Below are 17,017 nucleotides of genomic sequence, written 5' to 3'. Positions count from 1 at the left end.
AGTACAGCATTGATCCTAGCACTCAGGAGGCAGAGGTGGGCAATCCTGAGTTTGAAGCCAGCCTGGTCTACAAAGAGAAAAACAAAAGACTGAGTGGAAAAACTGCAAGGTTCAAAGATAGTACTATAGTTGAGTCTCTCAGATACTCACTGCAACTACTTAGAAAGAAAGCAGTCTTACCAGGTGTGCATGCCCATAAGCCCTCAGCACTCATGAGGAGGACTAAGTTCAAAGTTAGCCTGGGCCATGGAGATTCTTTACCCCCCAATAAACGCAACAATTAGATAACAAGCTCTATTTCCAGACTACCCCTCAAGACTAGAAGGCAGCACACACTGTAAACAGTTTATAAATACAGTGTAGACTGCACATCCAGACTCTGTCCTTCACTTTCTGTGGGAGTCTGGAAGTGATACTTGAATTTAGGGCAATAAGCACTACCACCTTGGGGATAGGGGGCAGTGGTGACCCATGCCTTTAATCCTAGCAGGCAGGTCTCGAGTTCACTGCCAGCTCTGGTCTACAGAGTTCCAGGACAGCCAGGGCTACACAATGAGACCCTGTCTTGAAGAAAAAGGCCTTTTGAGGCTAGCCTGCTCTACAAAATGAGTTCCAGGACAGCCAGGGCTACACAGAGAAACCCTGTCTAAAAAAAGAAAAGAAAAATAAAACTTTACAACTGAAGACACATAAAATGGGGTTGAAATAGAGGTGGCCCCGGCTTAAGCAAGAGGAAATCTGGTAGGCAATGTCCTTGGTTTTCTAAAGCAGCCTAAGTGTGAAATACTTATCACAAACACAGCAATGACACTTCAGTTGGAGGTCTTTTAATATTTAAATACAAAAAGTGAGTTCTGACATTTTTTTATACACACACAGGTCTAAGTCAAAATGTGCAGAGAAAATGAGTGCCTTGCTCTGTCCACAGTCCCCGTGTGGCTAACGCTACAGCCGGCTTCCCTTCTCTCCAGCTTACATAAGGATTCCTGGTGACTGTTCTGCGCTGCAGCTGTAATGGATTTTGTCAGTTCCACATTGTTTACACGGCCTAGACATTTCCATTCTTTTAAAAAAAAAAAAAAAGCCCTTAATGGTCAGGAGTTCTTACTTCTTTCCCACAATGGGCATGTGAAAAGTCCTTAGGAGCAATTTACTAAAGGACTAGGGTGGAATTAACTTTCCACGTAGCTGTACTCCAGCAACAGGAAATAAGTGAGGGCATTATGAAGGGCACAGGTGCAACTGGGGTTTCTCCATGAGAAATGGAGAAAGTTCCCACCAGGTTTAAATGTATTGATGTGCCAAAGTAAAAAAAAAAAAAAAGAATTAAAAAGTTCAAACAATCAGCAGTTCAAACACAACTGAATTTCAAAGTTCTCCCACCAGGACAAACACAGAAGTAACAATCTAGATCTTTCCAGGAAGTGGAGGTAGCGCCCCTGGCATTCCTCCTGACAGCCCAGTGTTAGGCCCTAAAAGTATCTGGAAAAGGAAAAAGAAAAGAGTGTTAAGACACCCATGAGGGGTAGGCAAATTCTACACTGCTGAGCAGTCAGGCGCCTAAAGTACACGGCCCTACTCCCACTTGGGGTTAAGTGCCAATTTACTCCTTGGGCCTCCACTGCTGGCCCAGAGCCCAGAGCATGTGCTTACCTGCCGTTGCTGTAGTTGCTGTTGTTGCTCCATTTGCAACTTTTCGGTCTCAAAGACAACAGGAAGAACCAGGATCATGAAGGAAGTGGTCCCGATCCACAAAGCTGCCCTGGAGAATCTGCAGAGCGAGAGTGTGTGTGGGGAACATGCAAAGAAAAGCAGAACGTGCAGTAGTTCCATGTTTCTGAAAGCATAACCTATTCACTCCTTGCACCAAACTCTTAGCAGAGGCAGGGGGCGTAGTAATTACCCAGTGATTACAGTACGTTGTTATAAGCCTCGCTTTTAATGACCTTAGATAGCCTGGTAGAACTCCCACGACCATCCCCTGTCAGGTAAGAACTCCAGTCTGCAGAAGACCAGCCACACTCGGGGTATGACAATGAATCGAATCCAAGGTCACTCAAACTCTGACTTGCGGCTTCTGAGGCCCAGTGTCCTTTGACAGCACCCGTCACTCCTCCATGCACACGCTTGGCATCTCTACTCGTGCCCTTTACCTGTACATCTTCTGAGCCACGAAGAGCGAGAGATCAAAGGTGGCTCCGGCGGCAGACCGGATCCTCTCTGGAAACATCTCCGTCAGACCCCAGAGTCTCTCCGACAGGGTCTCATCTAGCTGTGGTGGAGGAGGTGAGGGTCGTTGGCGAAGCGGCGGCACCACAGGAGCCGCCGAGCCCGGGGCCCGGCCCTTCCCTGCCGCGCGGAGAAGCCGCCCTCCCGGCTCGCGGCACCCACGCCCCGACGGCCCGTTCCCGCCCCGCTCCCCGCAGGCCCTAGCACCTCGTCGTCGTCGTCCTCTTCCAGCTCCTCCTCGGCCTTCTCCGCCTCGGCTTTCGGGAGCAATTCGTCGGGAGACAGCGGCTCCCCAGCGCCAGCTGCAGCTACGGCGGCGGCCATGGCTGTAGGACACCGGAAGCGGAAGGGAGCCGGTGAGAGCGGCCTGCCGCTGGACAGAGCGTCTTCCGGTAGCGAGTAGAGCTGGCTAGAGAGAAAGAACGCCACAACATCTCGTCGGCCCTCTCCCCCTTAACCCCCCCCCCCCCCCCCCCACGCCCCGTGTCACCAGTCTCTGATTTTAATTGACAGTAAGAGCCAGGAGCATGCTTTAGGGGAGGTGCAGGTCCTTTGCAGCTGTTCCGTGCAGTTGGGCCTGGGCTGGGCTCTGAAACCTGCAGTTTTTCTTTTTACAAGATCTGGTTTTTGTCATTTTGTTTTTCGAGACAAGGTTTCTCTGTGTAACCCTGGCTGTCCTGGAACTCGTTCTGTAGACCTTGAACTCAAAAGATCCGCCTTCCACTGCCTTCCTCCGGAGTACTGGGATTAAAGGCGTGTGCCACCACCGCCAGGTGAGCAGTACTCTTAGAGACAGGTCTATGTAGCCCAGGCTGGCCTGAAATTCACAGAAATATGACTGCTTCTGCCTCCCAAAGGATTAAAGGTCTTGCTGAGGTAGCCTAGGCTGGCCTCAGACTTCTCTTGCCTTGGCCTTCCAAGTGAATGGATTTCAAACGTATACCATTGCACCCAACAACAACGAATACTTTTTAAACTTTTTATTTTAAATTACGTTTATATGCGCATGAGTGTGGATGCCAAGAGGCCTTTGATCCCTGGAGCTGGAGTTACAGGCAGTCATGAGCCCCCTGACATGATACTGGAAACTGAACTTGGGTCCTTTGGAAGATCAGTAAATGATCTTAAATGCTAAGCCATCTCTCCAGCCTCAACAACACATAATTGGAAAAACTAAATCTTACTTTAAAAAATTACACTTTTGCTGGGTAGCAATGACACATGCCTTTAATCCCAGCACATGGGAGGCAGAGGCAGGCGGACCTGTGTGAGTTTGAGGCCAGCCTGGTCTATACGGTGAGTCCAGGTCATCCAAGGCTACACAGAGAAAACCAAACCAAACCACTTTTATTTTATGTATGTGCATGAGTGTACATACTCATGTTTATGGAGGTCAGAGGACAACTTGCAAGGGTTGATACTCTCTGTAACAGGGCCCCAGACCTTAGCATAACCGACTCCATGATGGAAGTGCCATTCAGGCTGTAAAATTCAGTACAGACAGCACCAACAGCCAAAAGTGAAAACAAAGACTTCGTCCATCAAAGTCCATAGTTCTGGGAAAGTCTCTAAATGTACTAACCTTGCTTCTTAGCTTCTGTAGTTTCATTTCTGACTAAGTGTTCTCATTTACTGAAGTGTGTCAACCCTGAACATATTTTTTGTACTTAAAAGCTCACCCTCAGAAAGGCTTTCCTGAACATCCAGTGTACTCACCAGCCAGCTAATAAAGATTTTCTTTTGGCTTAAACCTATGTTGGAGCAGTCTTCTCTGGTGAATACCCAACAACGCCGTCTGTCCATTCTCTTTCATTGTGTGTCCTGAAGATCAAATTCAGGCTTAGCAGCAAGTATCTTTACCCCCTGAGCCTCTCTCCCCAGATTAAGGCATGGTTTCATATAGCTCAGGGTAGCCTTGAACTCAATTTGTAGACAAAGATGACCCTGAATTTCTGATCCTCCTGCCTCCACCTCATACTGAGGCCACAGATGTACCACCACTGGTTTGTGAATGCTGGGTTTTGTGCATTCTAGGCTACACTCTACCAAGTGAGCCACAAACATGTTTTTGGTTTGTTGTTGTTTGGTTGGTTGATTTTGGTTTCTCGAGACAGGGTTTCTTGATGTAGCCTTGATTGTCCTGGACTCACTCTGTAGACCAGACTGGCCTTGAACTCACAGAGATCCACCTGCCTCTGCCGCCCAACTGCTGAGATTAAAGGCGTGTGCCACCGTGCCCAGCTTGTTTTTTATTTTTTAGAGACAAGGTCTCTCTATGTAGCCCTGGCTATCCTGGAACTACGTAGGCCTCCTACTCACAGAGATCCACCTGCCTCTCCCCTGTGCTGGGACTAAACTCACGCAACATCATGTCCAGCTCATACATGAATTTAAAAGAGCGTGTTTAACATTAAAAGGAGGTTCTTTTCTCCCCCCACCCTCCGGTGTTTGAGACAGAGCTTCTCCATTTAACAGCCTAGACTCCTTTGTAGACCAGGCTGGCCTTGAACTCACAGAGATCCACCTGCCTCTGCCTCCTAAGTGCTGGGATTAAATGTGTGCGCCACCATGCCCAGCTCAGTAAAGGTTTTCAATAATTGTAAAATTGCCAAGAGATGATAAAAAAAAAAAAAGGTGGATCTCTGTGAGTTTGAGGCCAGCCTGGTCTACAAAATGAGTCCAGGAAAGCCAGAGCTGTTACACACACAGAGAAACCCTAACGGGTGTGGGGTGTAAGGGTGGTGAGTAGGATCATGCAGTGTCACTTTTCGACCACTAGGGGGTGAACAAGATGATTCAGAGAAGCCTGAGTCTGGAGCATAGGTAGGACAGAATTCCAGAATCTGGGAGTGTGATGAGCACTGCAGGCGTCAAGGACAACAAAGGTCCAGCCGCAAAGGCCACACACAGTAAGTGGAATCCAGGCCAGAGGCCACACAACAGGACCTGTAAGAGTTCAGTGTGTGGTGGGAGGAGGGTGTCCTAGCACCTCTTCCCTCTCAAGGCTCCTCCAGTAACTGCCATTTCTATCCCAGTCAGAATTTTTTTTCTTTTCTTTTTTCTTTTTTTTTTTTTTCTTTTCATTTTGTTTTTTCAAGACAGGGTCTCTCTGTCCTGGACTCCCTTTGTAGACCAGGCTGGCCTCGAACTCACAGCGATCCGCCTGCCTCTGCCTCCCGAGTGCTGGGATTAAAGGCATGCGCCACCACCACGCCTGGCCCCCTGTCAGAATTTGAAGCTGGAGGTGAAGCTCTTACTTGCAGTATGGGGGCCACATGGGTCTCTGGGGGGGGGAGCCCACAAGAGCTGTAAAAATCCAGTCTGTACCTGCAAACCTCAGAGCAGTTATCAGACCTCTGACGACTGCCTCTAATGCTGTCTCACGCCCACAGAGCGTTCTATTTCAGCTCTTCAGTGACAGTCCTTCCCAAATCCAACGGAGCTCAAAACCTCCCAGAATTGTTGCCATGATTACAAGAAAGAATGCCAAGGAGCCAGCACTAGTCAGCTTCTAGTTTGCCTGAGAAAGGCTTTGAGGGAGAATATTAGTTATATCCCGAAGAAGATATCAACCTAGGAAACTCTTAAGAATGACAAGCTGAGAAGCGAGAGTCAAGGCTACACAGAGAGACCCTGTCTCAAAAAAAACAAAAAACAAAAAACAAACAAACAAAAAGAAAGCATGCTGAGCTAGGCGCCATGGTGCATACCTGCAATCCCAGCACTCAGGAGGCAGAAAAGCAGGTGGATCTCTGAGTTTGAGGCCAGCCTGGTCTACAGTGAGTTCCAGGGCAGCCAGGGCTACACAGAGAAACCCTGTCTCAAAAGCAAACAAACAAAGACTTGGGAGGAAGAGGCATGGGATCTCTGTGAGTTTTCAGCCAGCCTGGTCTACAAAGAGAATCCAGAACAGCCAGAGATGTCACACAGAGAAACCCTGTCTACAAAACACAACAAAACAAAACAACAAACAAACAAACAAGATGTCCAGCATCAGCAGTCCTCAATAAATGGTTGCCAGCCAGGTGTGGTGGTGCATGCCTTTTATCCCTGCACTAGAGAGGCAGAGGCAGGTGGGGCTCAGTGAGTTCGAGGCCAGCCTGAGCTACGGAGTGATTCCAGGACAGCCAGGGCTACACAGGGAAACCCTGTCTTGAAAAACAACAACAAAAAAGGAAAAAAAAAAAAAAAAAAAAAAAAAAAAGGAAAGAAAAGAAAATAAGGGTTGGAGAAATAGCTCAGAGGTAAAGAGCACCGTCTGCTCTTCCGAAGGTCCTGAGTTCAATTCCCAGCAACCACATGGTGGCTCATGACTATCTGTAATAAGAATCAGTGCCTTCTTGTGGCGGGCAGGTGCACATGCGGGCAGAATACTGTATAAATAATAAATAAATCTTTTTTTAAAAAATGGAACAGTGGCCTGGACACAAGAAAACCCCATTATTCCATAACCTGTGCCTATATGATGTATCTGGACCCTTTTATGGTTTCCTCAGTACTAAAAGCATTCTCTTGGGCCGGCAAGGTGACTCATGGGATGAGAACACAAGCCACCAAGCCTGACAACCTGAGTTTGATCCTCATGACCCACATGGGAAAAAGAAACACTGACCCCTGGAATTTGTCCTCTGACCTCCACCTGGAGCAGGACACATGCAACCTGCCCCGTACAAACAAGGAAGTAAAAAACAAAACAAAACAAAACCAAGTAAAACGTGATAGAGCTAAAGGCACTCGCTCTAGGATCAGGAACTGAAGTTGTGAGGTTGTGAGTTGTGGCTTTGCTGTCCATGCCCCTGCAGTGTTCTGCTGGCTGCTAGGAGGGACTACCAGCTACAGCCTCAGGGTAGGCGGGGCCCTCCTCTGTCACTGTGGACCAGGGCCCAGGCTTCCAGCACTTGCACCGTTGTCTAAAGCAGATTCCAAACTGGTCCCTGAACAGCTATGCAATTAGGCATGTTGATAGGCAGGGTTGGACTGGGGGGATGTGGGATGTGTCCTCTGGCCTCCACATGGAGCAGTGGGACGAGGGGATGAGGGCAAGTGTGCCAGGCTCAGTGCCAGTTCAGGAGGTAAGCACAGTAGCAGCAGTCCCCAGTTGAAAGCCCTGGGCACTATGCCTCAACCTGTGTCCCCTGCTGGCCTCTGACAACTAGACTCCCCTCTGAGGAGAGAAGGCTAGCTGGCTCCCACTAACCCGGGCGCTGGTTCCCATGCCACCCTAGTGGGCCACCAGTGCTACCTCCTTCAAGCAGGAAAGCAGAGGAATTTGAACATGATGTGACGTCACTATTTCTCTTCCAGTGTGGTTTTTCACTTCAAGGTACTGTTTTCCCAATCCCGAAAATCCTGTCTTTTGATGGAGCAACAAAAATTTAGAACCTAGGCTCTGTTTACTTCTTGAGGAATCTGTAGAGGAATTTTAATCCAGCAACACAGTTACTCTGCCTGGAATACAAACACTTCTTTAATCCCAGGAGACAGAGGCAAGCATAGAGCAAGTTTCAGATAAAAGCTTACATTAAAAATATATATTTAAAATTTTTTATTTAAAAAGGTTATTTTTTTAAAGTTATTTAAAATTTTGTTTAAAAAAAAAAAATAAAAGCTTACGTCCAAGAGTGGTGGTCCACACCTTTAATTCCAGCACTCAAGAGACAAGAGGCATGCAGGCCTCTGAGTTCTAGTCCATGCTGTTCAGGCAGTGAGTGAGCTGAGAGGCTGTGCAGTGCAGTTGAGTTTGTAACATGGAATTCAGAGGCAGTTTTTACTGGGAGAGTTTTACAGAGAGAAGTTTCAGAGAACAAGCTAGACACAGGTGAAAACAGAATGAGCCAGAGAATGAGAAGGAGCCAGAAGATTAAAACAGACTGCTAGAGTTAGAGGCCAAGCAGAGCAATTCAATCAGAAGCTGAGAGGATGCAGTTTGAATCAGTCAGCTTAGAGAGGAGTTTGAGCCAGACGAGCTGAGTTGAATCAGCCAGCAAGAGTTCAGGAAGAGCTAGAAAGGGTGAGCTTCTTCAGCAGTAAGTCTCAGAGGCTGAAACAGTCTAGGCCTAGATTAGATTCTAACAGGTTAGATGCATCCAGGCCTAGGTTAGCAAACGGAGGGAGTTAGCCTCTGAAACTACAATTTCTTCTGGACAATAATAGAAACTTTTACAGGAACTCACAATTGGGCTTTTTTGTTTTGTTTTGGTTTGGTTTACTTATTTTTGTCACACAGAGATTATTGAACACCATTTAATAAAAAAATAAAAAATAGCCGAAATGGGAAAGCAGAGTAAACCCAGTGTGCTGTGGGAGGCTGGAGCTTGCTGATGACAGAAGAGGCTGTGGGCTTGGGGATGAGGCTTCCCCAAGGCAGAGTGTGTGGCTGGGAGTGGGGGTGGGGTGGGGCAGGCAGGCCAGAGCTGTTGGCTTGTGCAACCCTCATGTGATGTTTTCTCTGGCCCCAGACACCAGTGTGAAGAGGTGAGCTGCCAGCTGTCTGAAACCTGGTGACTCTGAGACCTGGAGCGTTGGATGCTGTCACCTAGCGACTGTGACCAAAGGCTCACTATTTCCAGACCTTCCTGGGGCTTGCTTCCTGTGTCACCTCTCCATTCCCAGTCCAGGGGAGCCAGGGCCTGTTACTGCTCTCCTCTAGGGCAAGTCTACTAATCTGACTAAAAATCAAAGGGCTCGGCCACATCCTCCTCCCCTGGTCCGTGGGACTCTTTCTAGTCTCTCGAGTGTTCCCAGGCGCTTCATTTCCTCCTGCGGCTGATAATCTTCAGTTCATCCAACTCCTTGTCCTTTAAGTGGGACTCAGCAGTGGTCTCTGAAAGCTGCAAGCATAGCATCACACTGTTACAAAGACTGACATGTACCAGGCCATGCTGCAGGCTTGCACAGCTACTGTGCACTGAGGAAAGGCTGCCATTCCTCACCCAGCAGGAAAGCCTTGGTAGCCACAGGAATCTATGCATACTTCACACCCTTAGCCCTCCCGTTACATTACAACTGCACAGCATGCCCTGTGTGACAGGTGAAAGCAGCAGATACTGCAGTTAAGGGAGTGCCACTCACTCTGAGCTGTATAGCTCATATAAAGGCACTTAGGGACCGATGCTACAAAAAGAACTAATCGGGGACTGGGATGCTCCTAAAAATAATGGTCCTTTCCTCATCAGGATCTTTGACCCGGCTTTACAGCACAAGGTGGCAGACACTGAACGTGAAGACAGAGGGGCTGATGGGTAGTCTCTACTTCCATGAGGAAGGTACTGTTCTGATACCAGCTGCTTTGCTGGAGAGACAAAGTCACAGAGCAGTTAGCCAGGGGAGCAAAGAAGCTTTCCACATGCTCCACCATGCTGTCATCATCCTACATAGGCACTGCCCGGCCCAGCGGACACAGGCTGACATTAGCTTGGTGTGTGCACTCAGCAGGACTGCATTAGGTACTGATCCAGCCTATTTGAGGCCAGACACCTCCACGCTATGAGTGGACTTCCCTACCGCCTGGGATGCTTTCATCTAACCTCCACTCCTGCCACTAACCTGGGCCATTCAGTTTCCATACTGCTTTATCTGAGAAACTGTCTCCGCTGTATTGACCTCTCCTCCTGTGCTGGAACCAGACTCTGGCTTGGCCTAGAGGATACCCTCAGCACAGGCACAGGAATTGTGGGTACTGTTAACCATCCCTGGTGGCAAGGGTTGGCGTTTATGTTTGTGTTTGCATGCACAGGAAATGGACCTGGCAAATGGGCCCTGGGGAAATCAGCTGGACAGCTTGGCTCGAGGCAGGGGAAACCCAGGCATCACTTCTGATCTCCTTCCTCACCATGTCCAGCAGAATGTCCACTTTCAGCCTCAGGAGATTGTTTTCTTCTTCCAACTGCTGGTTTCGTTTGCGCAGGCGCTGAGTTTCCCTCCGGTCCACACCCCCACTCACCACCGAGTCTACAGGAAGCACACAACAAGAGTGGAAAGGGGTTTCCTCCTCTCATCCTGACTGACAAGACATCAGAAAGGGCCACTCACCTGCCACCCACTGGCCGTTTTCAAACTTCAGGCTTTGCCCCGCCAGGTTCATGGTGGGTGTTCCATAGTCAAGGCCCAGCTCCAATTCCCGCGTTGACCGATCTAACTGTGGGAAGACGACACCATGATGGTTCAAGAAGCCACAGGACAAGAAATCACGTTCCAGCTCCTCCAACTAGTTCTAGGTCCAACAAAACAGAGGTCTGTCCTCCCACCGGTACTTAGCACCTTTAAAAAACAGGTTTTCCGAGCCAGGGTCTCACTATGTCGCTGTGACTATCCTGGAGCTCATTCTGTAGACCAGGCTGGCCTGGAACTCACAGAGATCTGCCTGCCTCTGCCTCAACAGTGCTGGGATTAAAGGAGTTTACCATCACAGTTAACACCTTAAATATCCTTTAAAAGGCTGAACTATCCAACTATATATAACAAACATTTGTGCTAAAGGCTGAAGATCACTTAGTGGGTAAGAGTGCTTGCTGTGCAAACATGCTGACCTAGTAGTGTGTGTGTGTGTGTGTGTGTGTGTGTGAGAGAGAGAGAGAGAGAGAGAGAGAGAGAGAGAGAGAGAAAGAGACAGACAGACAGACAGACAGACAGAGACAGAGAGACAGAGGGGTGTAGATGGGAGACAGGAGGGTCAATGGGCTTTGCTGATCACCAGCCTAGGTGAAATCAAAAAGTTCTGGGTTCAGAATGTCTCAAGAGAATAAGGCTAAGAGTGAAAACACAGGACCCCTAGTGTCCGCTCTGGCCTCTGGTCGTGAGGACCCACCCACCCAATTTAAACTATAAGAGGAAGAGTTAGATATTCTGGTTTATACTTTGCAAGTTCCCACAAATGATATATATGTAGGCTGTAAATTTAATTATTTTTTCTGGTTTTTCAGGGCAGGGTTTCTCTGTGTAGCCTTGGCTGTCCTAGACTCATTCTGTAGATCAGGCTGGCCTTGAACTCACAGCAGTCTACCTGCCTCTGCCTCCCAAGTGCTGCTGCCACCATGCCTAGCTTGAATTTTTTTTTTTTTTGAGACAGGGCTTCTCTATGTAGCCCTGGCTGTGCTAGAACTTTCTTTGTAGACCAGGTTGGCCTTGAACTTAGAGATCCGCCTGCCTGCGTGAGTGCTGAAATTAAAGATGTATGCTACTACACCATCGTAAATTGAGTTTTTTATTTTTTACATCTACTTGATATTCAAAGAATCCCACTGTATTTTTTTTCTGAGATAGGGTCTCTCTGTGGAGCCTTGTCTGTCCTGGACTGGACTCCTGAGTGCTGGGATTAAAGGCGTGCACCACCACGCCTGGCCCCACTGTACATTTTTACATATGTAATAATACTTAATTTTAATCCATTCTCTTCACTGTGCATGTATTTCTTTTTGTACATTTATTTTTGAAAGGTTTTATTTATTTATTTTATATGAGTACTCTATCTGCCTGTACACCAGCAGTGCCAGAAGAGGGCACCAGATCTCATTCTAGATGGTTGTGAGCCACCATGCGATTCCTGGGAATTGAACTCAGGACCTCTGTAAGACCAGACAGTGCTCTTAACCACTGAGCCACCTCTCCAGCCCCACTGTACATTTATAATACAAGGAAGCTTATAAATTGTCATTTGCTTAATATGGAAGCATATAGTTACGATGAGGCATAAATTCTAATAGCTCCTGGTAGGACCTGTTAATGTGTGACAGTCTAATCTCCGTATTCATGATATATCAAACTCATCAGACACCTCCGTCAAGCCTCGCTCCTGCACAGTCAGACATAAGGGTGAATGACGACGAGCAACTCTGCCAGAGAGAAGCTTTCCACCCTCTGAGGGAGACATGAGCAGCTCAAGAGGCCGGATGCACTCGCGCCTGCGTGTGTGTGTGTGTGTGTGTGTGTGTGTGTGTGTGTGCGCGCGCGCCTGAGAAAGGGAGAGAGGGAAGAATCCAATCAAGTGTGTGCTGAACTGTCCTTTGCTCAGTTAGGATTTCCTTGACCATCCTGTTAAAAGTGGCAACTCTGTTCCACATCGCTCTCCTCGTTAAGACCTCTGCGAACTCAGTGGATTCAGAGATTGGATTTTTCCCCTGCCTCTTTTTTTTTTTTTTTTTTTTTAAATGGAGCTTGAACCTTGGGACTTACAAATACTAGGCAAGTGCTCTACCACTAAGATATATCCCTTGCTCTCTGTGTGTGTATAAGAGTGTTCATGTATGTGCAGATGCATGTGTGTACACATGTGTGGAAGCCAGAAGGCACCCTCAGGTGTCATTCCTCAGGCACCATCCACATTTTGAAAAAATTTCAAGCCAGGCATGGTGACCCACATCTTTAATCCTAACACTCAAAAGTGTTCAAGAGTCAGAGGCAAGCCAGGCGTGGTGGTCCATGCCTTAAATCCCAGCACTCGGGAGGCAGAGGCAGGCGGACTGCTGTGAGTTCAAGGCCAGCCTGGTCTACAAATCGAGTCCAGGACAGTCAAGGCTAACACAGAGAGACCTTGTCTCGAAAAACAAAAAAGAGGCAGAGGCAGGTGGATCTCTGTGAGTTCAGGGCCAGGCCGGTCTACACACAAAGGTCCAGGACAGCCAAGGCTACATAGAGAGACCCTGTCTCAACTCTACCCACCACCACACACAAAAGAAACCAGCATATAGGGCATTAGCTATCATTATGGCATTTTAAAGCAAAAGTGTTTTGCAGTAAATTCTCTTTTCCCCTCATCTTTGCATTTTCCCTCATAACTAACCCCCCTCCTAGTTTCTCTCTTCCTCCCTCATCTCCCACCCCCACCCTCTTCAGCACCCAGGTTGAAAGAAGGTTTTTCACTGGCCTGAAGCTCAGCAAGTAGGCTTCTCTGGCTGGCCAGCGAGTCCCAAGGATCCTCTTGCCCTCAGCCCCCTGTTTTCTTCCTGTGTGCCACACCAATTCACATGCCACAAGGCCAGTGTTTAACTTTTTAATTTATTATATTTTTAGAACTAGATTTGTAGCTGGGCGGTGGTGGCGCACGCCTTTAATCCCACCACTTGGGAGGCAGAGGCAGGTGGATCGCTGTGAGTTCGAGGCCAGCCTGGTCTACAAAGTGAGTCCAGGACAGCCAAGGCTACATAGAGAAACCCTGTCTCAAAAAACCAAAAAAAAAAAAAAAAAAAAAAAAAAAAGAATTAGATTTGTTTTTTCATGGGTGCATGTGTAAGTGTTTTGCATGCACGCATGCGTGTATGCACACCACGAGCATGCTGGGCGCCTGTGGAGGGCAGAAGACACTGGATCCCTGGACGTATGGTGGTTGTGACACACCGAGTGGGCACTGGGAATCTGACCTGGGTCCTCTTCGAGAACAACAAGTGCTATTAACCACTGAGTTGTCTCTTCAGCCCATGCCCCACTTTTAAAATGTTGGTTTTGGAGATTAAACCTAGGTCCTCACATTTCTCAACTGAGCCATTTCCCCATTCCCCTGGGACCCCAGCACCTAAGAGACCTCCTGATACAGATGACTAGGGAACACGACTCTGGGTAGAGCAACGCACACAGAGGAGGCTCTTGTGAGGTTGGGTGGTGGAAGCAAACGGTGTTCAGAGGACAAGGCCATGAGGTGACATATGTGCTTTTCTCAAGACCTGGACCACTGTCCTGTAGTAACAGGCTGCTATTAAGCTCCCTAGAGCCCACCGTGTTTTGTTTTGTGTTTCCTAGTTCCAGCAATTGCCTGTGAGGCAGGGCTGTAGGGAGGGTGAACTTCAAGTCACACTCAAAGACAGATGCTTTATCTGCTGCTGCTGCCTTTAGGACAAGGGCTGTCCCAATGACAGCACCATGTGTATTTGTGTCACCAGGGTCTGGAGGGAGTCTCAAAGCCCGTGGCATGGAAAACTAGGATCCCAGAGTGTTTAGCCTTAGCACTGTGATTTTAACTGGCAACTCAAGGACTTCAGAACTGGCCCTATTCTTGCTACAGAGCCCACTGAGCCCTGAAGGATCGGCTAATCTGAACAAATGGTCACGTGGGAAAAGGACAAACAAGTCAGGGCCCATCATCTGTGGTATGAAAGAGCCAGCAAGCTGGGCGTGGTGGCACACGCCTTTAATCCTAGCACTCGGAAGGCAGAGGCAGGCCGATCGCTATGACTCCGAGGCCAGCCTGGTCTCTAAAGGGAGTTCAGGACAGCCAAGGCTACACAGAGAGACCATGTCTCAAAAAACCAAAAAACAAACAAACAAAAAAATGACAACAACAACAAAAAGAAAGAGCCTTCAGTAGCACCCGGAACTGGGGCTGACAGGGATATGGTGGGGATGGAGGGCCCGGTTTGTGGTCACACATACTGAAAGGATTGTGTGGGGTCTGTATATATTTGCACTGAGGATGGAAGAGGCATCTCACGGCTAGGAATGACTTTATTACGTATTTTCTCAGTGTGGAGCCATGCATTCAGGTGGGTTCCACGTTGCCTTTGGAAAGCTAACCTTTGTCCCAGTGCTGTTAGAGCCCCAGATGGTTTTGGACCTCCTCTTTTGGAACGGTTATTATCCTTTCAAATGTCACTAATAGTGGCAAGTGAGCATCTTCTGTGACTCTCTGAAATAAACTCAATTTGTTTTGTTTTGTTTTGTTTAAGTGTTTTTTTTTTTTTTAAGGATTTATTTATTTATTATTTATACATTGCTCTGCTGGCATGCATGGCAACACGCCAGAAGAGGGCGCCAGATCTCATTATAAATGGCTGTGAGCCACCATGTGGTTGCTGGGAATTAAACTCAGGACCTCTGGAAGAGTAGCCAGTGCTCTTACCCACTGAGCTATATCTCCAGCCCTGTTTAAGTATGTTTTGTGGCAGGCCGTCGGGGTGTACGCCATTAATCCCAGCACTTTGGAGGCAGAAGCAGGCAGATCTCTGTGAGTGTGAGGCCATCTTGGTCTACACAGCAAGCTCCAGGACAGCCAGGACTACACAGACTCTATTCTCAAAACAACAACAACAAAAGATTTGTTTTTAATTGCATGTGTATGAGTGTTCTGCTATCATGTATGTCTGTGACCCTTGTAAATGCAGTGCCATTAGAGGCCAGAAGAGGGAGATGGACACCCCCCCCCCCAACCAGAGTTACAGAGGTTATAAGCCACCATGTGGGGGCTGGGGAACACAACCCAGGTCCTCTCTACAAGAGCAACAAGTGCCCTTATATCAAGGCCCTGAACTTGACTTTTTTTTTTTTTTTTTTGGAGACAGGGTCTGGGTGTCCTGGACTCACTTTGTAGATCAGGCTGGCCTCAAAGTCACAAGAGATCCACTAGCCTCTATCTCCTGAGTGCTGAGATTAAAGGTGTCCCACCGCACCCAGCTTGGATTTAATCTTCAAACATGACTAAAATGAATTCTTGAGCATATTTTGCAACTAAGAGTGACCGCACGCCTAGAATCCCAGCACTTGGGAGGCAGGGGCAGGCGGATCGCTGTGAATTCGGGGCCAGCCTGGTCTACAAAGCGAGTCCAGGACAGCCAAGGCTACACAGAGAAACTCAGCAGAATGAGGCTGGCTGTCTTAGGTTCCTGAATAAACTCTGACAGAAACTCCCACACAGGGATTCAAACCTGGATAATACAAACTCAAAGGACGCCCTTCCACACATTGCCTCCCCACCCAGAGGCCACACATGCCACCCCATTCTCCACTCACAGAATGCAGGTTGGAGAGAGAGGCGGACTTCCGAGGAGGGGTCTTCTTTGGGCTGAATATACTCCCAAAGAGAGGCATCCCTGTCTTGATGAGGAAACACCAGCACTTCCTTCTCCTAGGGGCAAACAGATCAGTGATGTCATTTTATTGTTCTCAGATTGTGAAAACCTTTTGCCCATTGGTGATCACCAATCCTAGCAATGCCTGCTGGGAAGAGTTGTCCCTTTACACAGAATGGCAAGGGGGGCCTGAGGCTCTGGCAGGAGCTCCCATGCACTGCATGCTCCTTATGTGCCAGGCTCCCTATCTACCAAGGCCTTGGCATAAGCTCACTTAACTCCCAACTGCCCCCTTGACAAGACCCTCCTACTCACCCCATCTGGCTGGTGACATTGAGAAAGCTAAGGTCTTCAGTGGGAACAGGTACTTGAACCAAAGTTTGTGTGGCTTCAGTTAAGTTAACCTGGAGCAATTTTGCCACGTTACAGTGTGGAGGAAGGAACGGAACTTTTTTTTACTAAGCCTGTAAGCAACTAAGCAGCACCAGGAACCCTAACTTCTGCACAAGTGCGGCAGATTGACAGTGGTGTTCATTGCTTAGTACATGCATCAAGCCACCTATCCTGAGGGGTAAGGTGTCTTTTTTTGTTTTGTTTTTAAGAGATAGGCTTTCTCTGTGTAGCCTTGACCGTCCTGGACTCACTCTGTAAACCAGGCTGGTCTCGAACTCACAGCGATCCGCCTGCCTCTGCCTCCCGAGTGCTGGGATTAAAGGTGCGCGCCACCACACCCAGGGAGATAAGGTGTCTTCACGAGAGCTTAAGACATGGTGGAGCTGGCAACGACACTGTCACCATTACACCAGCGTTAGTCACAACACAACCTCCTGCAATGCAAACGCAGAGTCCAAAGGCGGACACCAGGTGCCCTGCTCTCCATCCTTGTCTGTCGCATTCCGCATTCCCCTCGGTCAGGGTCCCTCGCTGAACCTGGAGCTAAACTGGTGGCCAGCAAGTGCAAGCAAGCAGTCTTGTCTTTGCCCCCAAAGGTACTAGAATTCCCGGGGTCAGAGTTC

General features: G+C 48.3%; 2 protein-coding genes across 2 annotated transcripts; both read right to left on the bottom strand.

The window, feature by feature from the left end:
* Nucleotides 1-1,206: 1,206 nt before the first annotated feature.
* Nucleotides 1,207-2,601, bottom strand: Tomm22 (translocase of outer mitochondrial membrane 22). The gene is made up of 4 exons (XM_051159340.1): nucleotides 2,437-2,601; nucleotides 2,154-2,272; nucleotides 1,654-1,771; nucleotides 1,207-1,482 (listed from the first exon to the last, which is right to left on the bottom strand). The coding sequence occupies exons 1-4, from the start codon at nucleotides 2,551-2,553 to the stop codon at nucleotides 1,408-1,410; spliced, it is 429 nt and encodes a 142-aa protein (XP_051015297.1). The 5' UTR covers nucleotides 2,554-2,601; the 3' UTR covers nucleotides 1,207-1,407.
* Nucleotides 2,602-8,508: 5,907 nt separating this feature from the next.
* Cby1 (chibby family member 1, beta catenin antagonist) lies at nucleotides 8,509-16,093 on the bottom strand. Its single transcript, XM_051159993.1, has 4 exons — nucleotides 15,943-16,093; nucleotides 10,261-10,366; nucleotides 10,061-10,179; nucleotides 8,509-9,059 (listed from the first exon to the last, which is right to left on the bottom strand). The coding sequence occupies exons 1-4, from the start codon at nucleotides 16,018-16,020 to the stop codon at nucleotides 8,979-8,981; spliced, it is 384 nt and encodes a 127-aa protein (XP_051015950.1). The 5' UTR covers nucleotides 16,021-16,093; the 3' UTR covers nucleotides 8,509-8,978.
* Between the last annotated feature and the right edge of the window lie 924 nt (nucleotides 16,094-17,017).

This window comes from Acomys russatus, chromosome 17, assembly GCF_903995435.1.
Source record: "Acomys russatus chromosome 17, mAcoRus1.1, whole genome shotgun sequence".
In the NCBI taxonomy this organism is placed as follows: Eukaryota; Metazoa; Chordata; class Mammalia; order Rodentia; family Muridae; genus Acomys; species Acomys russatus.
The sequence above is the reverse complement of the archived record's forward strand: the minus strand, read 5'-3'. Positions and strand labels throughout refer to the sequence as shown.